Source organism: Cherax quadricarinatus, unplaced genomic scaffold (assembly GCF_038502225.1).
Source record: "Cherax quadricarinatus isolate ZL_2023a unplaced genomic scaffold, ASM3850222v1 Contig1830, whole genome shotgun sequence".
Taxonomy (NCBI): Eukaryota; Metazoa; Arthropoda; class Malacostraca; order Decapoda; family Parastacidae; genus Cherax; species Cherax quadricarinatus.
The window spans coordinates 46,518-70,871 of NW_027196856.1; the positions used below are offsets into that span (position 1 = coordinate 46,518).

General features: G+C 39.1%; 1 protein-coding gene across 1 annotated transcript; it reads left to right on the forward strand.

Moving 5' to 3' along the window:
* Positions 1 to 127: 127 nt before the first annotated feature.
* Positions 128 to 24,354, forward strand: LOC138851730 (lachesin-like; the record flags this gene model as incomplete). The annotated part of the gene is made up of 3 exons (XM_070081143.1): positions 128 to 267; positions 4,360 to 4,483; positions 24,126 to 24,354. Coding segments are annotated over 3 exons (493 nt in total), but the record flags the coding sequence as incomplete, so codon positions are not given.

The window sequence follows — 24,354 nt, forward strand, 5'->3', positions numbered from 1 at the left end:
CACTAATACATTCATGTAACACTGTGTGTATCCTCGTGTCCAGTGATACATATATGTGTATAAACTCGTGTATCCTCTGGTTGATACATGAACGGCTGTAACTGTGTGAGTATCTTCGTGTTTACAGGTACGTGTACGGTTCTGAGCAAACGCTGTACGTACAGGAGGTGAGGCAGACGGACTCCCACGCCTCGTTTCTGTGTCGTGTTAGACACCGCGCCCTCCGCACGCCCATCACCAGCACGCCCGCATCTCTCACAGTGCTGGGTAAGTCATCACACCCACGTTGATAATGTTCATTATATTCATAGTTCACTTGTGTTTTATAGGCTGTCACTTTCATGGTATCCAGAATTTTGTTACCTCCTCTCATTCTTCCGGTTCCCCTTTTTCTTCTGGTTCCCCTCATTCTTCCGGTTCCACTTTTCTTTTGGTTCCCCTCATTCTTTCGGTTCCCCTCTTTCTTCTGGTTCCCCTCATTTTTCAGGTTCCCCTCATTCTTCAGGTTCCCCTAATTCTTCAGGATCCCCTCATTCTTCTGGTTCTCCTCATTCTTCTGGTTCCCCTCATTCTTCTGGTTTTCCCCTCATTCTTCTGGTTCTCCTCATTCTTTTGGTTCCCCTCATTCTTCCGGTTTATCTCATTCTTCTAATCCCCCTCGTTCTTCTGGTTCCTCTCATTCTTCCTGTTCCCCTCATTCTTCTGGTTCTCCTCACATTACTTGTTCACCTCAGCTTGATTTTTTCCCCTCACCCTACTGGTTCCTTCACCCTGCTGGTTCCCTCACCCTGCTGGTTCCTTCACCCTGCTGGTTCCCTCACCCTACTGGTTCCTTCACCCTGCTGGTTCCCTCACCCTACTGGTTCCTTCACCCTGCTGGTTCCCTCACCCTACTGGTTCCTTCACCCTGCTGGTTCCCTCACCCTGCTGGTTCCCTCACCCTACTGGTTCTCTTCACCCTTTTGGTTCCCGTGACTCTTTTGGTTCACATGTAAGTGCTAGTTCCACCTCGCTTGGCTTAAAGAGAGTAAGTACAAATTAGCTATGATTCTCAACTCCGTGTCTGAGCGACAGACGAGAAGCACTTCCAGAGACGCCTTGTTCATAGGGTGGTCAGGCGCATGTTTCCCGAGACCTGAATACAATAGCTTACTTACCACATGTCATAGCCTAAAATAATTACCTAATTGCTCAGTAATTCAGCCCCTGAGCTGCCTCGTCGTGTTTGCAAGGTACTGAGACTTACATTTCCTATACGCGTATTGATATGCAATAAACGACTGCAACCAGCCAGGAACTGAATCTTTCAGCCTACACAAACAATTATTTGTACAGTACAGCTATTCCTAAGAACACTACGTGGAGGTTATTGAGGATGTAATTCCCAAAGAAACTGATTGAACATATTTCTAATTTTTTAACTACTGTTTTCAATAAATGGCAGAACTACATAAATTGTTGAAGATACTGTAGATTTTCCGAAAATACAGTATTTTTTGTATGTAAATTGATGGAATATATTGTAGGTAATAAAAATTAATTCGTAAATAAAGAAAGAACCAGCGAGAATGGTTAGCGTCGCTGGAGTGAATCACCATTGTTTTGAACTGACCAAGAGAAACGGTAGTGAAAATCGGAAGAATTTCGTCGCTCTAGAGGTTATATTGGGCTTAAAACCTCTCAAATAGTATCCAAAATTGTTGGAATTGCAGTCCTGCAGAACGTGAGAATTAGGCAACTGGACAGGACTCCGTAATTAGATGGAAACAGGATATTACCACAGCTGAGTGATGTCTATATTTATGTTGAAATTCTGGCCAGTATTTTCTTCATATTTTAGGCAGGGGGTTTGTGTATGACACACCGTCATCTCCAGACTAACTGGTGAGTGTTATTAAGATAAATTCTCCTTCAATGTATATGTATTCATTTTTTTAAATTTAATATACAGTCCACATATTTATATTAATGTTTTACCAGAATACCTGGTGATGTATATTTGATTTGAAATTAATATAGATCCAGAGTGACTTGTAGAGATATAGATTGTAGTATCAAAGGGGGACATTTTTTGCAACCTAGGTGTCCTAAAATTCCTACATGTTTCTGTAACTTTGATAAAGAATAATTATCTTTGTTACCATTTACTGGTATGTATCTAATGAGATTCATCCAGGTAAATTTAATTTTCCGGATAAATGCTTGTTTTTCCACTGTAGCTACAAGACATTAAGTTTACCATTACTAAAATAAAGTTACTCGGAAAACCATCCAGTCTATTAAATTGTAATTGTTGACGAAATTTTTTATAAATGTAACTATTTACATTAACTATAATAAATAGAATATATATCCCGTGAGTTCGTTAAAAATTTGTTATTAGGTATCATTCAATCGGTTTCAAAAATTTGCGATAATGAGGAACAGATACATAGAAAATTAGTAAGTTTACTTGCCCGACATTTCTGCGAACGTTACTTGATGTATTCCGGTCGCTGTGAGAAAAACATCACTCATGTCGTAACCCAAGTTGTGTCTCAGCGCACACGATTTGAATAGTGCAGAGTACTGCATAATTTGGTAGTGCAGTCGAATATTACCACATTAAGTTTGAAACTGCTTAAGTAACACTATCGAGTTATGAGCATGGATATGTTGAAGCTAAACAGATGTGACACTCAGAAATTATTGCATGACAAGCGGTATTTCAATTTATCCAATTTCGTCAGAAAAAAAGTAGACCGAGACCCACACAGGCCAAAATGAAACCAAAATTTTCTTCAAGAAAGACTGATCAGTTTTAAACAAAGTAAATAAAGTGTGTATGGAAACAAGCATTATATAAACTTAGAAAATATATCATACGATTGTTTAACAATAGTCCAGAGGACACACAGACGCTACAGACACATTCTGTAGAACAATATTAAGTTGATAACCAAATAAAGTCACACACGAGAATTATTTCTGATTAAAAGAGACATTTTCCAAATATTTTCCTGATACCAATTATATTAATAAGATTGGCACATAATTTATACAGCCTAACATCAAAATTTTGCTTCCTGTGAGGAAGACACAGCCTAAACCCATGAATCGTTCCATTTCGTACGATGCATCAGCTGTTATATAAGTATCTCCACTCCATCTCTAAGTTACTGATGTTACTTACTGAATTTACAGAACATACCTGGATATGTGTAACATGCATGTCAAGATATATATATATATATATATATATATATATATATATATATATATATATATATATATATATATATGTCGTGCCGAATAGGCAGAACTTGCGATCTTGGCTTAAATAGCAACGCTCATCTTGCCATATAAGACAAGTGAAAATTTGTGTATGCAATAATTTCTCCAAAATCATTGAACCTAACGAAAAATATATATTTCACTATGTTTATTTAGTATTAAATTACTGTAAACAAATCTAAAATATATTTAGTTGGATTAGGCTAAAATAAATTGTTCTTGTTATAATAAGGTTAGGTAAGTTTTCTAAGATTCTTTTGGTGCAAAATTATAATTTTTTGCATTAACATTAATGAAAAAAATATGTCTTTAAACGTATAAAAGAAAATTTTAGAAAGGACTTAATTTTAAATGAGTTCTTGCTAATTGACCAGTTTTACATATTCGGCACGACATATATATATATATATATATATATATATATATATATATATATATATATATATATATATATATATATATATATATATATATATATATATATATATATATATATATATATATATATATATATATATATATATATATATGCAAAACAACCACTCTGAAAAAATAGAGAAATTCCAAGCGCTTTCGTGACTACTCACATTAGTTCAGTAGGAAAGCGCTTATTTCTCTATTTTTTGATAATGTGAGTAGTCACGAAAGCGCTTGGAATTTCTCTATTTTTTCAGAGTGGTTGTTTTGCATATTCCGAAATCACCTGTACTTCCCATTCCAGGACTGTGATCGGTTTTGAATTGCATAAATGTTACTTTGCTACACTCCAACAGCACGTCAAGTATTAAAAACCATTTGTCTCCATTCACTCCTATCAAACACGCTCACGCATGCCTGCTGGAAGTCCAAGCCCCTCGCTTGGATATATATATATATATATATATATATATATATATATATATATATATATATATATATATATATATATATATATATATATATATATATATATATATATATATATATATATATATATATATATATATATATATATATTACTTCTTTTATCGTATATTTGTAATATCATTAATTAACAAAGATGTGGGAGAACTGTATACACCTAACATTGTCTCCTGACCTGGTTAGCGGCGCCGCTGACAGACTCTCCCCCAAGGATGGACCCAGAGCTGACGAGGATGTTAGAGGTGGTAGACGGCCATCCCTTCACTATCCCCTGCCTCGCCCACGCCCACCCTCCTCCACACGACAGGTGAGTTAGTCGCCCACGCCCACCCTCTCCCCACGCCCTATCCTCCTCCACACTACAGGTGAGCCCACCCTCCTTCACACTTAGTCTCGTCTCCCACGCCCACCCTCCTCCACACTAGAGGCGAGTCTCACCCACGCCCACCCTCCTCCACACTACAGGTGAGTCTCGCCCACGCCCACCCTCCTCCACACTACAGGTGAGTTAGTCTCTCCCACGCCCACCCTCCTCCACACTACAGGTGAGTTAGTCTCGCCCACGCCCACCTTTCCTCCACACTAGAGGCGAGTCTCGCCCACGCCCACCCTCCTCCACACTAGAGGCGAGTCTCGCCCACGCCCACCCTCCTCCACACTACAGGTGAGTCTCGCCCACGCCCACCCTCCTCCACACTACAGGTGAGTTAATCTCGCCCACGCCCACCCTTCCTCCACACTACAGGTGAGTTAGTCTCGCCCACGCACTCTCCACTATCCCCTCTACACAACAAGTTTTTCAGCCTCGACTTTGCTCACCCTCTTCAGCCTCATTCCTTCTCATTCCCCTTCACATTACAAGTGCGTCACCCTCGCTCACGCTCACTCTCTCCACAACACAGGAATGTCAGTCTTGCCGACGCTCACCCATTCCAAATTATAGGTACATCAGACTTGCCCATACACACCCACTCCACACAACAAGTGCAACAACCTCGCCCACAATAAACCCCTCCACTAGCTGATACCATAAATTTATTACCGGTTATAACAAATCCACTTTAAATCTCTACCCTAACTTACAGAAACCAACACATAAATCTGCAAGATGTATTTGTGTCACCGCGCTACCCAAGTAAGGTATCCCGGTGGTGCGTAACTCAGTGGTACCTCACTGAAAGTGAAAACAGTAGTGTAGTTGAATTTAACATTGAAGACTTGAAGGGGAATCATGAACATTCCACAAATTATCTCATGTTAATTAGTATCCCAGGTTCTTTAATTAAAATTGACAAAATACGATACACAGAAAAACGTAAATTCTATCTAGTACAATGAAAGACCAGATTTAAAAGTTTAAAACGAAGCTGAAAAGGAATTTTGTAGTTCTCACATAAATCAAAATTCATAATACACTAACACTTAGTTTAAAGCCGCTCAGAAGTTGCATTATTAAGTTACTGTTGTAGTAAGGTTGGAGTCAATTGTTTAATTAAGGAACTCACAAATTATCTTATTGAAACATGAGTTTCAGTTTTCCTAGTCTCGTCTTTTAAAAGAACGCAAATTGCGACCTAAGCAAGTCAAAATCAATCGCATTTTTTTCTCTAAGATTGATCAACGATTCAAAGTTTAGTAATCTTTATTTAGCCTTAGGATAGGTGACATAAATTTAATACAGTGGGCAACAGGGTAAGTAGACGTCACGGATACATTACAAAAATTTCAAGATTATCTACCCATGGGTAACTCAGTAACATCAGACACTGACATCTGATCAGTAGAGACATTCTCCAGGTATTTCACGGAGCACAATATGTTGAATAAAACTGGTAAATTAAAACTTACACAACCCAAAATCAAGAAGAAGCTTAATCTGAAGAAAACAACACTTAAGCTTAAAGCTGACCAGAAGATGCATCCTTCATCTAAAGCTTAGAACCTAACACTGTCAAATTTATTAACTAGATTAGAAAATTATGAAGGATGAAACTACACAGTCTAAACCCCTAAACAGTTTCTTTCCCGTCATAACATGCATCTGGTATTGATGACTGATGTTTAGGAGGAAAACCATCGTCCATCCCTTATGGTTTTAGAGCTTATTTTAACTATAATAAAAAGTTGAGGTGGCATACTCCAGAAACAGTACTGCTGTATCATTTCGAAATTAAACGGCACCTTACACACTACCTAAAATTACCAATATTACACCAAGTTCGCAACACAAGTGGTTTAGGTTTAAAGCCAACTAGAAGCTGGTTTCTTAGGTAAATACTTGCAAACCAAGAGTGGGTGTGGTTTATATTTGCATCGGAAGGCATCAGGACTTTAGATGTGGCTGTGGTGAATGGGGAGGCAGGGTGTACAGGAATGGGGAGGCAGGGTGTACAGGAATGGGGAGGCAGGGTGTACAGGAATGGGGAGGCAGGGTGTACAGGAATGGGGAGGCAGGGTGTACAGGAATGGAGAGGCAGGTTGAACAGGAATGGAGAGCCAGGGTGTACATGGGGAGGCAGGGTGTACAGGAATGGGGAGGCAGGGTGTACAGGAATGGGGAGGCAGGGTGTACAAGAAGGAATGGGGATGGGGAGGCAGGGTGTACAGGAATGGGGAGGCAGGGTGTACAAGAATGGGGAGGCAGGGTGTACAAGAATGGGGAGGCAGGGTGTACAAGAATGGGGAGGCAGGGTGTACACGAAATGGGTCCGTACATGCTAATTGTTCCACGAACCTTCCTCAGTCATAGTTAACTATAGTATAAAATTTGAAGCTAATCGGATAAAGCGTTCCTAAGTTGAAAACGAAAGTTAAGCTAGAACTTAGTTGAAGACATGGAAACTATAATTACAAGTAATAATTGGTGCCTCCAACTCCTGCCTCACCAATTACTTAACTGAAATTTGACATATGAAAAACTGTTACTAGTCAAGTTAACTCCGTTACCAGAGTTAAGGACCAAGAAATTCTGAACGATTCTTGCTGAACCTGAGTCTCATTCTCACGGCAAAATTTTTAAGTTTTGTAGCATTCAAGATTAATTAGACACATGTGCAACACTTGGGCTTCTTCATTGTGGAAACGTTTCGCCACACAGTCCAATTCGAAGAAGAATAGTGAAGATCAGAAGGAGACTGAGGTAATGAGTCCCCAAGCCTGGACTCGATGTAATCAGTCCATCATGGAATCCAGGCTGAGGAACTGATTATCAAATCTACTTCTGATTTTCACTATTTTTCGTAATGGATTGTGTGACGAAACGTTTCCTCATTAAAGATACCTAAGTGTTGCACATGTGTCTAATTTATCAACCTGTCTGTTCTCTGAACCATTTATCTACGTAACTATTACGGTCAATGACTTTTCTGCTAAAGAATGTCTTTACAGACAGACCTATGGTAGTATAGTGGGAACTCTGGAGGCCTAATCATAGTCAATTTGTTTATGGAATAATCTGAAACTTAATAATTAACACAGACTTTACTTACTGACCAGAAAGAGGAAGATATTTCAGTTTGTCTAAGGTGACAACTTTTTCAGACCATCTTAGACAAATTATTTTTAACGTTCAAATAATTTTGAATGCACTGAGAAATATATGTCGTGCCGAATATGTAAAACTGGTCAATTAGCAAGAACTCATTTAAAATTAAGTCCTTTCTGAAATTTTCTCTTATACGTTTAAAGATATATTTTTTTCATTAATGTTAATGTAAAAATTTTTAATTTTGCACCAAAAGAATCTTAGAAAACTTACCTAACCTTATTATAACAAGAGCAATTTATTTTAGCCTAACCCAACTAAATATATTTTAGATTTGTTTACAGTAATTTAATACTAAACAAACACAGTGAAATATATTTTTTTCGTTAGGTTCAGAATGATTTTGGCGAAATTATTGCATACACAAATTTTCGCTTGTCCTATATGGCAAGATGAGCGTTGCTATTTAAGCCAAGATCGCAAGTTCTGCCTATTCGGCACACGATATATATATATATATGTCCTATATATATATATATATATATATATATATATATATATATATATATATATATATATATATATATATATATATATATATATATATATATATATATATATATATATATATATGTCGTGCCGAATAGGCAGAACTTGCGATCTTGGCTTAAATAGCAACGCTCATCTTGCCATATAGGACAAGTGAAAATTTGTGTATGCAATAATTTCGCCAAAATCATTCTGAACCTAACGAAAAAAATATATTTCACTGTGTTTGTTTAGTATTAAATTATTGTAAACAAATCTAAAATATATTTAGTTGGGTTAGGCTAAAATAAATTGTTCTTGTTATAATAAGGTTAGGTAAGTTTTCTAAGATTCTTTTGGTGCAAAATTAAATTTTTTTACATTAACATTAATGAAAAAAATATATCTTTAAACGTATAAGAGAAAATTTTAGAAAGGACTTAATTTTAAATGAGTTCTTGCTAATTGACCAGTTTTACATATTCGGCACGACATATATATATATATATATATATATATATATATATATATATATATATATATATATATATATATATATATATATATATATACAGATATATCAGATCACTTTCTAGTTGTAGCTACACTGAGAGTAAAAGGTAGATGGGATGCAAGGAGAATAGAAGCATCAGGGAAGAGAGAGGTGAAGGTTTATAAACTAAAAGAGGAGGCAGTTAGGGAAAGATTTAAACAACTATTGGAGGATAGATGGGCTAATGAGAGCATAGGCAATGGGGTCGAAGGGGTATGGGGTAGGTTTAAAAATGTAGTGTTAGAGTGTTCAGCAGAAGTTTGTGGTTACAGGAAAGTGGGTGCGGGAGGGAAGAGGAGCGATTGGTGGAATGATGATGTAAAGAGAGTAGTAAGGGAGAAAAAGTTAGCATATGAGAAGTTTTTACAAAGTAGAAGTGATGCAAGGAGGGAAGAGTATATGGAGAAAAAGAGAGAGGTTAAGAGAGTGGTGAAGCAATGTAAAAAGAGAGCAAATGAGAGAGTGGGTGAGATGTTATCAACAAATTTTGTTGAAAATAAGAAAAAGTTTTGGAGTGAGATTAACAAGTTAAGGAAGCCTAGAGAACAAATGGATTTTTCAGTTAAAAATAGGTGAGGAGAGTTATTAAATGGAGAGTTAGAGGTATTGGGAAGATGGAGGGAATATTTTGAGGAATTGTTAAATGTTGATGAAGATAGGGAAGCTGTGATTTCGTGTATAGGGCAAGGAGGAATAACATCTTGTAGGAGTGAGGAAGAGCCAGTTGTGAGTGTGGGGGAAGTTCGTGAGGCAGTAGGTAAAATGAAAGGGGGTAAGGCAGCCGAGATTGATGGGATAAAGATAGAAATGTTAAAAGCAGGTGGGGATATAGTTTTGGAGTGGCTGGTGCAATTATTTAATAAATATATGGAAGAGGGTAAATTACCTAGGGATTGGCAGAGAGCATGCATAGTTCCTTTGTATAACGGCAAAGGGGACAAAAGAGAGTGCAAAAATTATAGGGGGATAAGTCTGTTGAGTATACCTGGTAAAGTGTATGGTAGAGGTATTATTGAAAGAATTAAGAGTAAGACGGAGAATATGATAGCAGATGAACAAGGAGGCTTTAGGAAAGGTAGGGGGTGTGTGGACCAGGTGTTTACAGTGAAACATATAAATGAACAGTATTTAGATAAAGCTAAAGAGATCTTTGTGGCATTTATGGATTTGGAAAAGGCGTATGACAGGGTGGATAGGGGGGCAATGTGGCAGATGTTGCAGGTGTATGGTGTAGGAGGTAGGTTACTGAAAGCAGTGAAGAGTTTTTACGAGGATAGTGAGGCTCAAGTTAGAGTATGTAGAAAAGAGGGAAATTATTTCCCAGTAAAAGTAGGCCTTAGACAAGGATGTGTGATGTCACCGTGGTTGTTTAATATATTTATAGATGGGGTTGTAAGAGAAGTAAATGCGAGGGTCTTGGCAAGAGGCGTGGAGTTAAAAGATAAAGAATCACACATAAAGTGGGAGTTGTCACAGTTGCTCTTTGCTGATGACACTGTGCTCTTGGGAGATTCTGAAGAGAAGTTACAGAGACTGGTGGATGAATTTGGTAGAGTGTGCAAAAGAAGAAAATTAAAAGTGAATACAGGAAAGAGTAAGGTTATGAGGATAACAAAAAGATTAGGTGATGAAAGATTGGATATCAGATTGGAGGGAGAGAGTATGGAGGTGGTGAATGTATTCAGATATTTGGGAGTGGACGTGTCAGCGGATGGGTCTATGAAAGATGAGGTGAATCATAGAATTGATGAGGGGAAAAGGGTGAGTGGTGCACTTAGGAGTCTGTGGAGACAAAGAACTTTGTCCTTGGAGGCAAAGAGGGGAATGTATGAGAGTATAGTTTTACCAACGCTCTTATATGGGTGTGAAGCATGGGTGATGAATGTTGCAGCGAGGAGAAGGCTGGAGGCAGTGGAGATGTCATGTCTGAGGGCAATGTGTGGTGTGAATATAATGCAGAGAATTCGTAGTTTGGAAGTTAGAAGGAGGTGCGGGATTACCAAAACTGTTGTCCAGAGGGCTGAGGAAGGGTTGTTGAGGTGGTTCGGACATGTAGAGAGAATGGAGCCAAATCAGTCTGTAGTGGGAAGGACTTCTAGGAAAGGTTGGAGGGAGGGGGTAAATGAGGTTTTGTGTGCGAGGGGCTTGGACTTCCAGCAGGTATGCGTGAGCGTGTTTGATAGGAGTGAATGGAGACAAATGGTTTTTAATACTTAACGTGCTGTTGGAGTGTGAGCAAAGTAACATTTATGAAGGGGTTCAGGGAAACCGGCAGGCCGGATTTGAGTTCTGGAGATGGGAAGTACAGTGCCTGCACTCTGAAGGAGGAGTGTTAATGTTGCAGTTTAAAAACTGTAGTGTAAAGCACCCTTCTGGCAAGACAGTGATGGAGTGAATGATTGTGAAAGTTTTTCTTTTTCGGGCCACCCTGCCTTGGTGGGAATCGGCCTGAGAGACCTACGTCTCACCTGTTGGCGCTATAAATAGGCTCCATCCTGTCACTTCATCTCCATATTGTTTCATTCTATGGAACAATGCTCTTCTCCAGACTGAGGGACTGACCACCTCAAAACTTTAAGGGTGATGGACTGATTACATCGTCTTCAAGTATCTTCTGCTTCTATCAACTTTTCTGTACTCGACTGAAGAAGCCTACTGTGTAGGCGAAACGTTTCAAAATAAAGATACCTAACTGTTGCATATGTGTCTTACCTAACAATTTTTTTTTTATTATCACACTGGCCGATTCCCACCAAGGCAGGGTGGCCCGAAAAAGAAAAACTTTCACCATCATTCACTCCATCACTGTCTTGCCAGAAGGGTGCTTTACACTACAGTTTTTAAACTGCAACATTAACACCCCTCCTTCAGAGTGCAGGCACTGTACTTCCCATCTCCAGGACTCAAGTCCGGCCTGCCGGTTTCCCTGAACCCCTTCATAAATGTTACTTTGCTCACACTCCAACAGCACGTCAAGTATTAAAAACCATTCGTCTCCATTCACTCCTATCAAACACGCTCACGCACGCCTGCTGGAAGTCCAAGCCCCTCGCACACAAAACCTCCTTTACCCCCTCCCTCCAACCTTTCCTAGGCCGACCCCTACCCCGCCTTCCTTCCACTACAGACTGATACACTCTTGAAGTCATTCTGTTTCGCTCCATTCTCTCTACATGTCCGAACCACCTCAACAACCCTTCCTCAGCCCTCTGGACAACAGTTTTGGTAATCCCGCACCTCCTCCTAACTTCCAAACTACGAATTCTCTGCATTATATTCACACCACACATTGCCCTCAGACATGACATCTCCACTGCCTCCAGCCTTCTCCTCGCTGCAACATTCATCACCCATGCTTCACACCCATATAAGAGTGTTGGTAAAACTATACTCTCATACATTCCCCTCTTTGCCTCCAAGGACAAAGTTCTTTGTCTCCACAGACTCCTAAGTGCACCACTCACCCTTTTCCCCTCATCAATTCTATGATTCACCTCATCCTTCATAGACCCATCCGCTGACACGTCCACTCCCAAATATCTGAATACATTCACCTCCTCCATACTCTCTCCCTCCAATCTGATATCCAATCTTTCATCACCTAATATTTTTGTTATCCTCATAACCTTACTCTTTCCTGTATTCACTTTTAATTTTCTTCTTTTGCACACCCTACCAAATTCATCCACCAATCTCTGCAACTTCTCTTCAGAATCTCCCAAGAGCACAGTGTCATCAGCAAAGAGCAACTGTGACAACTCCCACTTTATGTGTGATTCTTTATCTTTTAACTCCACGCCTCTTGTCAAGACCCTCGCATTTACTTCTCTTACAACCCCATCTATAAATATATTAAACAACCACGGTGACATCACACATCCTTGTCTAAGGCCTACTTTTACTGGGAAATAATTTCCCTCTTTCCTATGTACTCTAACTTGAGCCTCACTATCCTCGTAAAAACTCTTCACTGCTTTCAGTAACCTACCTCCTACACCATACACCTGCAACATCTGCCACATTGCCCCCCTATCCACCCTGTCATACGCCTTTTCCAAATCCATAAATGCCACAAAGACCTCTTTAGCCTTATCTAAATACTGTTCACTTATATGTTTCACTGTAAACACCTGGTCCACACACCCCCTACCTTTCCTAAAGCCTCCTTGTTCATCTGCTATCCTATTCTCAGTCTTACTTTTAATTCTTTCAATAATAACTCTACCATACACTTTACCAGGTATACTCAACAGACTTATCCCCCTATAATTTTTGCACTCTCTTTTGTCCCCTTTGCCTTTATACAAAGGAACTATGCATGCTCTCTGCCAATCCCTAGGTACCTTACCCTCTTCCATACATTTATTAAATAATTGCACCAACCACTCCAAAACTATATCCCCACCTGCTTTTAACATTTCTATCTTTATCCCATCAATCCCGGCTGCCTTACCCCCTTTCATTTTACCTACTGCCTCACGAACTTCCCCCACACTCACAACTGGCTCTTCCTCACTCCTACAAGATGTTATTCCTCCTTGCCCTATACACGAAATCACAGCTTCCCTATCTTCATCAACATTTAACAATTCCTCAAAATATTCCCTCCATCTTCCCAATACCTCTAACTCTCCATTTAATAACTCTCCTCTCCTATTTTTAACTGACAAATCCATTTGTTCTCTAGGCTTCCTTAACTTGTTAATCTCACTCCAAAACTTTTTCTTATTTTCAACAAAATTTGTTGATAACATCTCACCCACTCTCTCATTTGCTCTCTTTTTACATTGCTTCACCACTCTCTTAACCTCTCTCTTTTTCTCCATATACTCTTCCCTCCTTGCATCACTTCTACTTTGTAAAAACTTCTCATATGCTAACTTTTTCTCCCTTACTACTCTCTTTACATCATCATTCCACCAATCGCTCCTCTTCCCTCCCGCACCCACTTTCCTGTAACCACAAACTTCTGCTGAACACTCTAACACTACATTTTTAAACCTACCCCATACCTCTTCGACCCCATTGCCTATGCTCTCATTAGCCCATCTATCCTCCAATAGCTGTTTATATCTTTCCCTAACTGCCTCCTCTTTTAGTTTATAAACCTTCACCTCTCTCTTCCCTGATGCTTCTATTCTCCTTGTATCCCATCTACCTTTTACTCTCAGTGTAGCTACAACTAGAAAGTGATCTGATATATCTGTGGCCCCTCTATAAACATGTACATCCTGAAGTCTACTCAACAGTCTTTTATCTACCAATACATAATCCAACAAACTACTGTCATTTCGCCCTACATCATATCTTGTATACTTATTTATCCTCTTTTTCTTAAAATATGTATTACCTATAACTAAACCCCTTTCTATACAAAGTTCAATCAAAGGGCTCCCATTATCATTTACACCTGGCACCCCAAACTTACCTACCACACCCTCTCTAAAAGTTTCTCCTACTTTAGCATTCAGGTCCCCTACCACAATTACTCTCTCACTTGGTTCAAAGGCTCCTATACATTCACTTAACATCTCCCAAAATCTCTCTCTCTCCTCTGCATTCCTCTCTTCTCCAGGTGCATACACGCTTATTATGACCCACTTCTCGCATCCAACCTTTACTTTAATCCACATAATTCTTGCATTTACACATTCATATTCTCTTTTCTCCTTCCATAACTGATCATTCAACATTACTGCTACCCCTTCCTTTGCTCTAACTCTCTCAGATACTCCAGATTTAATCCCATTTATTTCCCCCCACCGAAACTCCCCTACCCCCTTCAGCTTTGTTTCGCTTAGGGCCAGGACATCCAACTTCTTTTCATTCATAACATCAGCAATCATCTGTTTCTTGTCATCTGCACTACATCCACGCACATTCAAGCATCCCAGTTTTATAAAGTTTTTCTTCTTCTCTTTTTTAGTAAATGTCTACAGGAGAAGGGGTTACTAGCCCATTGCTCCCGGCATTTTAGTCGCCTCATACGACACGCATGGCTTACGGAGGAAAGATTCTTTTCCACTTCCCCATGGACAATAGAAGAAATAAAGAAGAACAAGAGCTATGTAGAAAAAGGAGAAAAACCTAGATGTATGTATATATATATGCATGTGCATGTCTGTGAAGTGTGACCAAAGTGTAAGTTGGAGTAGCAAGATATCCCTGTTATCTAGCGTGTTTATGAGACAGAAAAAGACACCAGCAATCCTACCATCATGCAAAACAGTTACAGGTTTCTGTTTCACAGTCATCTGGCAGGACGGTAGTACTTCCCTGGGTGGTTGCTGTCTACCAACCTACTACCTCATGTGTGTACTCACCTATTTGTACTCACCTATTTGTGGTTGCAGGGGTCGAGTCACAGCTCCTGGCCCCGCCTCTTCGCTGATTGCTACTAGGTCCTCTCTCTCCCTGCCCCATGAGCTCTATCATACCTCGCCTTAAAACTATGTATGGTTCCTGCCTCCACTACATCACTTTCTAGGCTATTCCATGGCCTGACTACTCTATGACTGAAGAAATACTTCCTAACATCCCTTTGATTCATCTGAGTCTTCAACTTCCAATTGTGACCTCTTGTGTCTGTGTCCCATCTCTGGAACATCCCGTCTTTGTCCACCTCGTCTATTCCGCGCAGTATTTTATATGTCGTTATCATGTCTCCCCTGACCCTCCTGTCCTCCAGTGTCGTCAGGCCGATTTCCCTCAACCTTTCTTCATAGGACAATCCCCGTAGCTCTGGGACTAGTCTTGTTGCAAACCTTTGCACTTTCTCTAATTTCTTGACGTGCTTGACTAGGTGTGGATTCCAAACTGGTGCTGCATACTCCAGTATGGGCCTGACGTAGATGGTATACAGAGTCTTAAACGAATCCTTACTGAGGTATCGGAACGCTATCCGTAGGTTTGCCAGGCGCCCGTATGCTGCAGCAGTTATCTGATTGATGTGCGCCTCAGGAGATATGCTCGGTGTTATACTCACCCCCAGATCTTTTTCCTTGAGTGAGGTTTGCAGTCTTTGGCCATCTAAACTATATTGTGTCTGCGGTCTTCTTTGCCCTTCCCCAATCTTCATGACTTTGCATTTGGCAGGGTTAAATTCAAGGAGCCAGTTGCTGGACCAGGCTTGTAGCCTGTCCAGGTCTCTTTGTAGTCCTGCCTGATCCTCGTCCGATTTGATTCTTCTCATTAACTTCACATCATCTGCAAACAAGGACACTTCTGAGTCTATCCCTTCCGTTATGTCGTTCACGTATACCAAGAACAGCACAGGTCCTAGGACTGACCCCTGTGGAACCCCGCTTGTCACAGGCGCCCACTCTGACACCTCGTCGCGTACCATGACTCGTTGTTGCCTCCCTGTCAGATATTCTCTGATCCATTGCAGTGCCTTTCCTGTTATGTGTGCCTGGTCCTCTAGCTTTTGCAGTAACCTCTTGTGAGGAACTGTGTCGAAGGCCTTCTTGCAGTCCAAAAATATGCAGTCGATCCACCCCTCTCTCTCTTGTCTTACTTCTGTCACCTTGTCATAAAACTCTAGTAGGTTTGTGACACAGGATTTTCCTTCCCTGAAACCGTGCTGGTTGTCAATTATACACTTGTTTCTTTCCAGGTGCCCCACCACTCTCCTCCTGATGATCTTCTCCATGACCTTGCATACTATACACGTTAGTGATACAGGTCTGTAGTTTAGTGCCTCATGTCTGTCTCCCTTTTTAAAAATTGGGACTACATTTGCCATTTTCCATACCTCAGGGAGTTGCCCAGTTTCAAATGATGTGTTGAAGATCTTTGTTAATGGCTCACACAATATCTCTGCTCCCTCTTTAAGGACCCATGGAGAGATGTTGTCTGGTCCCACCGCCTTTGAGGTGTCAAGTTCGCATAGCAGCTTCTTCACCTCCTCCTTGGTTATATGTACCTCATCCAGCACTTGCTGGTGTGCCCCCCTGTTCTGATTTCTTGGAGTCCTACTGGTTTCCACTGTAAATACCTCTTTAAATCTTGTGTTGAGCTCCTGACATACCTCTCGGTCGTTTCTTGTGAATTCCCCATCACCCTTCCTCAGTCTGATTACCTGGTCCTTGACTGTTGTTTTCCTCCTGATGTGGCTGTACAACAGCTTCGGGTCAGTCTTTACTTTTGATGCTATGTCATTTTCATATTGTCTCTGAGCCTCCCTTCTTATCTGTGCATATTCGTTTCTGGCTCTTCGGCTGATTTCTTTATTTTCCTGAGTTCTCTGTCTTCTGTACCTTTTCCATTCTCTAGTACACCTAGTTTTTGCCTCCCTACACCTTTGGGTGAACCAAGGACTCGTTCTGTTCTTCCCATTATTTCTGTTTCCCTTGGGAACAAACCTCTCCTCTGCCTCCTTGCATTTTGTTGCTACATAGTCCATCATTTCTTGTACTGGTTTTCCTGTCAGTTCCCTCTCCCACTGAATGTCTTGAAGGAAGTTCCTCATGCCTGAGTAGTTCCCCCTTTTGTAGTTTGGTTTTTCCCAGCCTATTCCTGCTACTCTCTCCACTTGGAGCTCAACTATGTAGTCGAAGCACAGAACCACATGATCACTAGCTCCCAGGGGCCTTTCATACATGATACCCTCGATGTCCGAACTACTCATGGTGAATACAAGGTCCAACCTTGCTGGTTCATCCTCTCCTCTCTCTCTGGTAGTGTCTCTAACATGTTGATGCATGAGGTTCTCCAGTACCACATCCATCATCTTGGCTCTCCATGTTTCGGGACCCCCATGGGGCTCCAGGTTTTCCCAGTCAATCTCCTTGTGATTGAAATCACCCATAACTAGTAACTTTGCTCCCCCCATGTGTGCTCTCCTGGCCACCTCGGCTAGTGTGTCGATCATTGCTCTGTTGCTCTCATCGTATTCTTCTCTTGGCCTCCTGCAGTTCTGTGGTGGGTTGTACATTACTGCAATTATCACCTTATGTCCCTCAGACTGGATTGTTCCTACTAAGTAGTCCCTTTCGCCCATGCCATCCATTCCTTCCATTTTCTCAAAACCCCACTGGTTTTTAATGAGCAGTGCAACTCCTCCTCCCCCTCTCCTCCCTCTGTCTTTCCTGAGGATTTGATATCCGGATGGAAAGATTGAATCTGTTATTATTCTGGTGAGTTTTGTTTCTGTGAGTGCTATTATGTCTGGGGATGTCTCTTTGATTCTTTCGTGCCACTCCTCATACTTGTTTGTTATTCCATCTGCATTTGTATACCACACCTTCAACTTCTTTTCTAAGACTGTGGTCTGGGAAGTATATTGGGGTTGGGGAAGTGGGAGACCTGGTAAGGAACTATGGGTTGTTGCTGTGGGGGTGAAGTTTGTAATGTAGTGGGTGGGGGCATTGGATGTGGCATGGGTGTTTTGATTTAGAGTGTTTGGTTGCACTGGGGTTGACCTGGTTGGGAGGCTTCTATAGAAAGTTGTGAGGGAGGCTGTATTTGATCTTCTTCCTGGGTCTGGGATCTCCTGTCTGTCTTCTCCATCCCCTCTCTTTCCTCCTTTCGCCTTTGTACCATCTCTCTCAGTTTCTTCCTTTCTTCTTGTGTTCTGTCGCGGTCGAGATACACCTTCCTGTATGCCGTCATGTCCCTTAATCGTGCTTTCTCCTGCAGGATCCTGGTCCGAGTCGCTTCTGCCTTGAAGGTCACTCTCACTGGCCGGGTTCTTTTTTTTACAAACCCCCCTATTCTCCGAAAATTTTCCAGCTGGGTCATATCGTCTTCTCCTATTGCTTTCATGATGCTTTCAATTGCTTTTTTTTCCCCTTGTTTTCTTGCTTCATATGTTTCCCCTTCGACTTCCTGGAGCCCATACACAAAGACTGACCTCACCCTTTCATTCTCCCACTGCATATCCCTGTGTATCCCCTCATTTAATTTGGTTTCCTCCACTGCAGCTTTCCTTTCATCAGTTTCACTGGCTAATGTACTTGGGCTCAGTGGACTGTCATTTTCCCTTCTCGGCTTTCCTTGGGCTCTGTTGTTGTCTGTTAGGGCCTCCACATAAAGCTTAGCTATATATATATATATATATATATATATATATATATATATATATATATATATATATATATATTATATATATATGTCGTGCCGAATATGTAAAACTGGTCAGTTAGCAAGAACTCATTTAAAGTTAAGTCCTTTCTAAAATTTTCTCTTATACGTTTAAAGATATATTTTTTCATTAATGTTAATGTAAAAAATTTTAATTTTGCACCAAAAGAATCTTAGAAAACTTACCTAACCTTATTATAACAAGAACAATTTATTTTAGCCTAACCCAACTAAATATATTTTAAATACGTTTACAATAATTTAATACTAAACAAACACAATCAAATATATTTTTTTCGTTAGGTTCAGAATGATTTTGGCGAAATTATTGCATACACAAATTTTCACTTGTCCTATATGGCAAGATGAGCGTTGCTATTTAAGCCAAGATCGCAAGTTCTGCCTATTCGGCACGATATATATATATATATATATATATATATATATATATATATATATATATATATATATATATATATATATATATGTCGTGCCGAATATGTAAAACTGGTCAATTAGCAAGAACTCATTTAAAATTAAGTCCTTTCTAAAATTTTCTCTTATACGTTTAAAGATATATTTTTTTCATTAATGTTGATGTAAAAATTTATAATTTTGCACCAAAAGGAACTTAGAAAACTTACCTAACCTTATTATAACAAGAACAATTTATTTAAGCCTAACCCAACGAAATATATTTTAGATTTGTTTACAATAATTTAATACTAAACAAACACAGTGAAATATATTTTTTTCGTTAGGTTCAGAATGATTTTGGCGAAATTATTGCATACACAAATTTTCACTTGTCCTATATGGCAAGATGAGCGTTGCTATTTAAGCCAAGATCGCAAGTTCTGCCTATTCGGCACGACATATATACATATATATATATATATATATATATGTCGTGCCGAATAGGCAGAACTTGCCATCTTGGCTTAAATAGCAACGCTCATCTTGCCATATAGGACAAGTGAAAATTTGTGTATGCAATAATTTCGCCAAAATCATTCTGAACCTAACGAAAAAAATATATTTCACTGTGTTTGTTTAGTATTAAATTATTGTAAACAAATCTAAAATATATTTAGTTGGGTTAGGCTAAAATAAATTGTTCTTGTTATAATAAGGTTAGGTAAGTTTTCTAAGATTCTTTTGGTGCAAAATTAAAAATTTTTACATTAACATTAATGAAAAAAATATATCTTTAAACGTATAAGAGAAAATTTTTGAAAGGACTTAATTTTAAACGAGTTCTTGCTAATTGGCCAGTTTTACATATACGGCACGACACATATATATATATATATATATATATATATATATATATATATATATATATATATATATATATATATATATATATATATATATATATATATGCTTAGAATTCGCAAGACAATGCGAAATATACACAAACACTGATCTCTGGCTGAAGGAAACTCGAAGCTACGAACTTTGGAGCAAGGTTCGCAGTGCTTTACCAATCTACCCTCACTGGACCAATACCTTGGACTCTAGCTTGCGCTAGACTTTGATCCAAGGCAGCAAGCTTTCAGGGAGAAGTATTACAGCTTTTCATCTGATCCCCTGCATGCATCAGCCTTACTAGAGATTTGAACAATGCAAGGAATTCGCAAAAGCAGGCGAAATATACACAAACACTGATCTCTGGCTGAAGTAGGTAGGTTCGAGTCTCCTTCAGCCAGAGATCAGTGTTTATATATATATATATATATATATATATATATATATATATATATATATATATATATATATATATATATATATATATATATATATATATATATGCAATAAGATCACAGTAAACAGGTGATTTCAAAATATGCAAAACAACCACTCTGAAAGAATAGAGAAATTTATTATTACAACCTAGGATTTCAAAGGCCTGTTATCCCAGGTGTAATGGGAGCAAAAGAAACACAGCAGAAAAAGTTTAGACTTATATTATCCTTCACCAATTTAGAACAGCAATATGTACACTATGTACAGTAATAAGTATAGTGCACGTCACGGTAAGCAAGGCAGAAATAGAAGCCACAAGATAGCAGACCGTGCTCAACCAGCTCTAGAATGGGAATGACAAGGGCAGACAGGAGAGCGGTATCCACATAACCTCTGCGATTGCCAATCCCACCTTCTTATTGGCTAGAACCTGGTCACTAGTTGAACGATGGGGCCCCATCACCAACTCTTAGCAACCTGGTTCGCTGGTTGGGGGAGATAGCCTGTAAATGAGGGTGTGTCCATGCGCCGAATAAAGGTTACGTACTCTTTGCATGCCACATATATATATATATATATATATATATATATATATATATATATATATATATATATATATATATATATATATATATATATATATATATATATATATATATATATATATATATATATATGTTCATTACAATACTTGAATATACATAAAATATAAGTAAGAACAATACAGGTATATGTTCTTGAGCACAGGTATTAACATCACTGGTACATATGGTCGTCATTACATATATTAACAATACACTGGTATATATATTCAATGTAAGTAAGAACAATACTAGAATATATTCATCATTGCAGATAATAACATTTTTGGTATGTATATTCTTCATTAAAAGTAATTAAAATACATACATACATTACGGTAAATAACAGTACCAGTTTATATATCCATAATAACGAACATTAACATTTATGTATATTATTATTTGTAATAACCATTCATGTGTGTGTCTTACTACACATAATATTAATAAATTTGTAAACCATTATGTGTAAGGAAAATATAATAATAATAATAATAATAATGATAATAATAATAATAATAATAATAATAATAATAATAATAATAATAATAATAATAATAATAATAATAATAATAATTGGAGCAAGCAGCTAGTAACCTCTTCTCCTGAATAAATTATTAAATGGAAAATTAAAGAACTTTAAATTTCATCTTTCTCGGCTCACCCTCCCTAGGTGGGAGACGGCCATTTTGTTAAAAAATAAAGTAACAACAATAACATTAACAATAATAATAATAATAATAATAATAATAATAATAATAATAATAATAATAATAATAATAATAATAATAATAATAATAATAATAATAATAATAATAATAATAATAATAATAATAATAAAAGCAGGTGGGAATATAGTATTGGAGTGGTTGGTGACTTTATTAAATAAATGTATGAAAGAGGGGAAGGTACCTAGGGATTGACTGAGAGCAAGGATAGTTCCTTTGTATAAAGGCTAAAGGGACAAAAGAGAAAGTAAAAATTATAGGGGAATAACCCTGTTGAGTATTCTTGGCAAGGTGTATAGTAGAGTTGACTTAAGAAATCGTAATGACACGATTGCAAATAAACCATACCCCCGGCCGGGATTGAACCCGCGGTCATAGAGTCTCAAAACTCCAGCCCGTCGCGCTAACCACTAGACCAGCTAGCCACAATAAGATTCATCCAACTAGGTATATTTCTACACCATAGGTGTAGAAATATACCTAGTTGGATGAATCTTATTGTGGCTAGCTGGTCTAGTGGTTAGCGCGACGGGCTGGAGTTTTGAGACTCTATGACCGCGGGTTCAATCCCGGCCGGGGGTATGGTTTGTATAGTAGAGATATTACTGAAAGAATTAATGGCAAGAGAGCCTCCGTAGAGGATATGTAGACTAAGTATTTACATTGAAGCATATAAACAAAAGGTATTTAGATAAGGATACGGAAGTTTCAACTGCATTTTTGGGTATGGAGAAGGCATATGATAGGGTGGATAGGGGAGCAATGTGGCAGATGTTGCAAATGTATGGAATAGGTGGAAGGTTACTGAAAGCTGTCAAGTTTATACAAGGATACTGAGGCTTATGTTAGGGTATGTAGGAGAGGAAGAGATTATTTCCCAGCAAAAGTAGGCCTTAGACAGGAATGCGTGATGTCACCATGGTTTTTCAATATATTTATAGATGGTGTTGGAAGAGAAGTGAGCACTCGGGTGTTGGGAAAAGGTTTGGGATTAAAAGATAAAGAATCTAACACAAGGTGACAAGTTCAACTTACCACAGATTCTTTTTGCCGAGAATCTGAGGAAAAGTTCCAGAGGTTGGTGATGAATGATTCGATACCATATTGGAGGGAGGGAGTATGGAGAAAATGTTCAGCTGTTTGGGAGTGGACTTGTCAGCAGATGGGACTATGAAAGACGAGGTGAACCAGAGCACTGAGGCATCAGCTGAGACAAACAACGTTTTCCATTGAGGCATAATTGGAGATTGTATGAGAATATAGTGGTACAAACCCTGTTATAAGGGTGCGAAACATGTGTTGTGAATGTTGCATCATGGAGAAGTCTGGAGGCAATGGAGATGTCGTGTCTGAGAACAATGTGTGGTGTGAATATCATGCAAAGAATTCGCAGCTTGGATATTAGGAGGTGCGGAGGTTACTAAAAGTATTATCCAGAGGGCTGAAGAGGGAATGTTGAGGTGATTCGGAGACTTAGAGAGGATGGAACAAAATACGATGGCTTGGAGGGCGTATAAACCTGTAGTGGAGGGAAGGCTGGTAGGGATCGTCCTAGGGAAAGATGGAGGGAGGAGGTAGAGGAGGTTTTGTATTCGTGGAGATTAAACTTCCAGCAAGCGTGTTTTAGGAGTGACAAGTAAGTTTAAGGATTTGTCGTGCTGTTGGTGTGTGAGTAAAGTAACATTTATGAACGGATACAGAGAAACCGGTTAACCAAACTTGAAACCTGGAAGTGGGAAGTGCAGTGCCTGTGCTCTGAGGGAAGGGGATAATATGTGCAGTTTTCAACTGTAGTATCGGCGTGTTTCTGGCAACACGGTGATGGAGTGAGTGTACGTGAAGTATTTCTTATTTTTCCGCTCACTTTGCCTCACCCCTCAAGGAAGGTTCCTTGACGCTGGTGAGGAGCTCTTGATCTAGGGAACTGGATCTGTGTTCCAGTTCCCTGAATTAACCCGGAATACCTTCCATCCCCCCCCACAGGCGCTGTATACTCCGACGGGTTTAGCACTTCCCCCTTGATTATAATAATAATAATCACTTTGCCTCAGTGGAAGACGGCCAAGGTGTTAAAAAACAACAATTATTATTTATAATAAAATTACATTATTATTATTACATTATTATTATTATTATTATTATTATTATTATTATTATTATTATTATTATAGTAAGTGCTTCAATGTGCTAGAAATAATACACTAAACATAATGTTTAACGCAGAAAAATTCTCTCCTAAACAGTTGGTCACGTGATGGCGTGAGTGGCGAGCTGGGGACGGTGGGGGGAAGCGTGGGTGTGAGCAGTGGCCGTGTGTGGGTGCGAGGTGCAGTAGCAGGAGGGGTACGGGCGGGGCCGTCGGATGCAGGCGGGTACACTTGCGTGGCAGCCAACGGTGCGGGTACAGACACTGCCCACTTCACCCTCACCGTGGTACAAGAGCTTGTAATCACTCCTCACCCACCCGCGCAG